This window comes from Egretta garzetta, unplaced genomic scaffold (assembly GCF_000687185.1).
Source record: "Egretta garzetta isolate BGI_Z169 unplaced genomic scaffold, ASM68718v1 scaffold392, whole genome shotgun sequence".
NCBI classification, from domain to species: domain Eukaryota; kingdom Metazoa; phylum Chordata; class Aves; order Pelecaniformes; family Ardeidae; genus Egretta; species Egretta garzetta.
Window position 1 is genome coordinate 76,878 of NW_009258761.1, and position 1,273 is coordinate 78,150.

A 1,273-nucleotide genomic window follows, 5' to 3' on the forward strand; every position below is an offset into this window, starting at 1 on the left:
GAGTGGGGCCGGTGGCCCCGGGGCGAGCGCCCACGGCACCGGGTGAGGCCAGCGCCTACCTCGGCGTTGCCGTAAGGCACCAGGGTGATGCTCAGGGCCTCGGCGGGCAGCAGCAGCCAGGCGGTGAAGAGCTCCTGGACCAGGAACCAGCGGCACGCTGGGCACAGGCTCTCGTAGTACAGGCTCAGCTGGACAGGGTCGGCCACCGGGCGCGAGAGGTTGGCGCAGCGGCTCTCTGCCTGCGTGCGGGGAAGGTTTTGGGGTGCGCAGGGGATGGGGGCGGGAGGGTACAGCTGCAGTCCTCTTCCCCCCCCCCCATGTTTGCAGGGAATGGGGTAAAGCTCCTGCGATGCGGGAGCAGGAGGGGGATGAGGGCGTGCAGGGCTGGGAGGGAAGTGAGAGCGGCCAGGGGCCTCCTGTGGCCTCAGGATCCTGTGCGCTGTTGACACGCAGCGCCGGGGCTTTCCACGGGAACTTCCCCAAAATATTTTGGGGGAAATCGTATCTGGTGGGGCCAGAACATGCCTGAGTGGGGGCACAGCCCAGCACCCACTGCCGGGTGGTGGCTGCAGCCCCACAGGGTGCTGCTGGACCCACTGGCGCAGCCATGTCACCATCCGGGGATGTTCAGGGCAGAATAAGCCGAAAAGCTCTTTTATGTTGAAAAAGCAGAAGTGCCAGCAGCGCCTGGGTTGGGGTCCGGCTGTAGCATGGCGCTTCCCCGGGGATGCCGGGGGGTGCCGTGGTGCCAGTGTGGCACAGGGGCTCTGAGCATCCCTGCGCATGCCAGCCTGTGCCGCAGGGATGCTCGGAGCAGGCACTTGCACCAGGTACCGCGGCCAGGTGATGCCCCAACGTCGTCCCCGCGCACCCCAGCCCCGCTCGCCGAGCAGGCACCCAGCCCCGCGTGTGCCCTTTCAGTGGGATGTGTCCCCCATGTGCTGTGGACTGCCAGCACCAGTGGGTGGCTGGGGCAGCCCTGGCACCAGTGGCTCTGACCTGGCAGGCGACGGCGATCTCCCGCGAGCTGCACCAGAGGTGGGCCGGGTAGTCACAGCCAGGAGAGGCCACCCCAAGCCCTGGGGCCAGCATGGCCACCAGCGCCAGGGGAGCCAGCAGCACTGCGGGGGCCATGGGGACGGTGGGGTGGCACGGAGGCGAACCCGTCCCCGTGAGGACTTTTAAAGCCTGGCTGCGCCCGCCTCCGTGCGCCCTTCCTGCTCAGCTCAACCGGCCTCCTCATGTGACGCCGACGCTGCTGACTCATGCGGGG

General features: G+C 68.3%; 1 protein-coding gene across 1 annotated transcript in view; it reads right to left on the minus strand.

The window, feature by feature from the left end:
- Positions 1-1,234, minus strand: part of MPV17L2 (MPV17 mitochondrial inner membrane protein like 2) — a 4,150-nt gene extending 2,916 nt beyond the window's left edge. The window contains exons 1-2 of the mRNA XM_035889027.1: positions 1,000-1,234; positions 10-239 (exon numbers count right to left, since the gene is read on the minus strand). Of these exons, the coding sequence (XP_035744920.1) occupies positions 10-239; positions 1,000-1,134 (365 nt within the window). The 5' untranslated portion in view covers positions 1,135-1,234. The remainder of the gene's footprint in view (positions 1-9; positions 240-999) is intronic.
- Between the last annotated feature and the right edge of the window lie 39 nt (positions 1,235-1,273).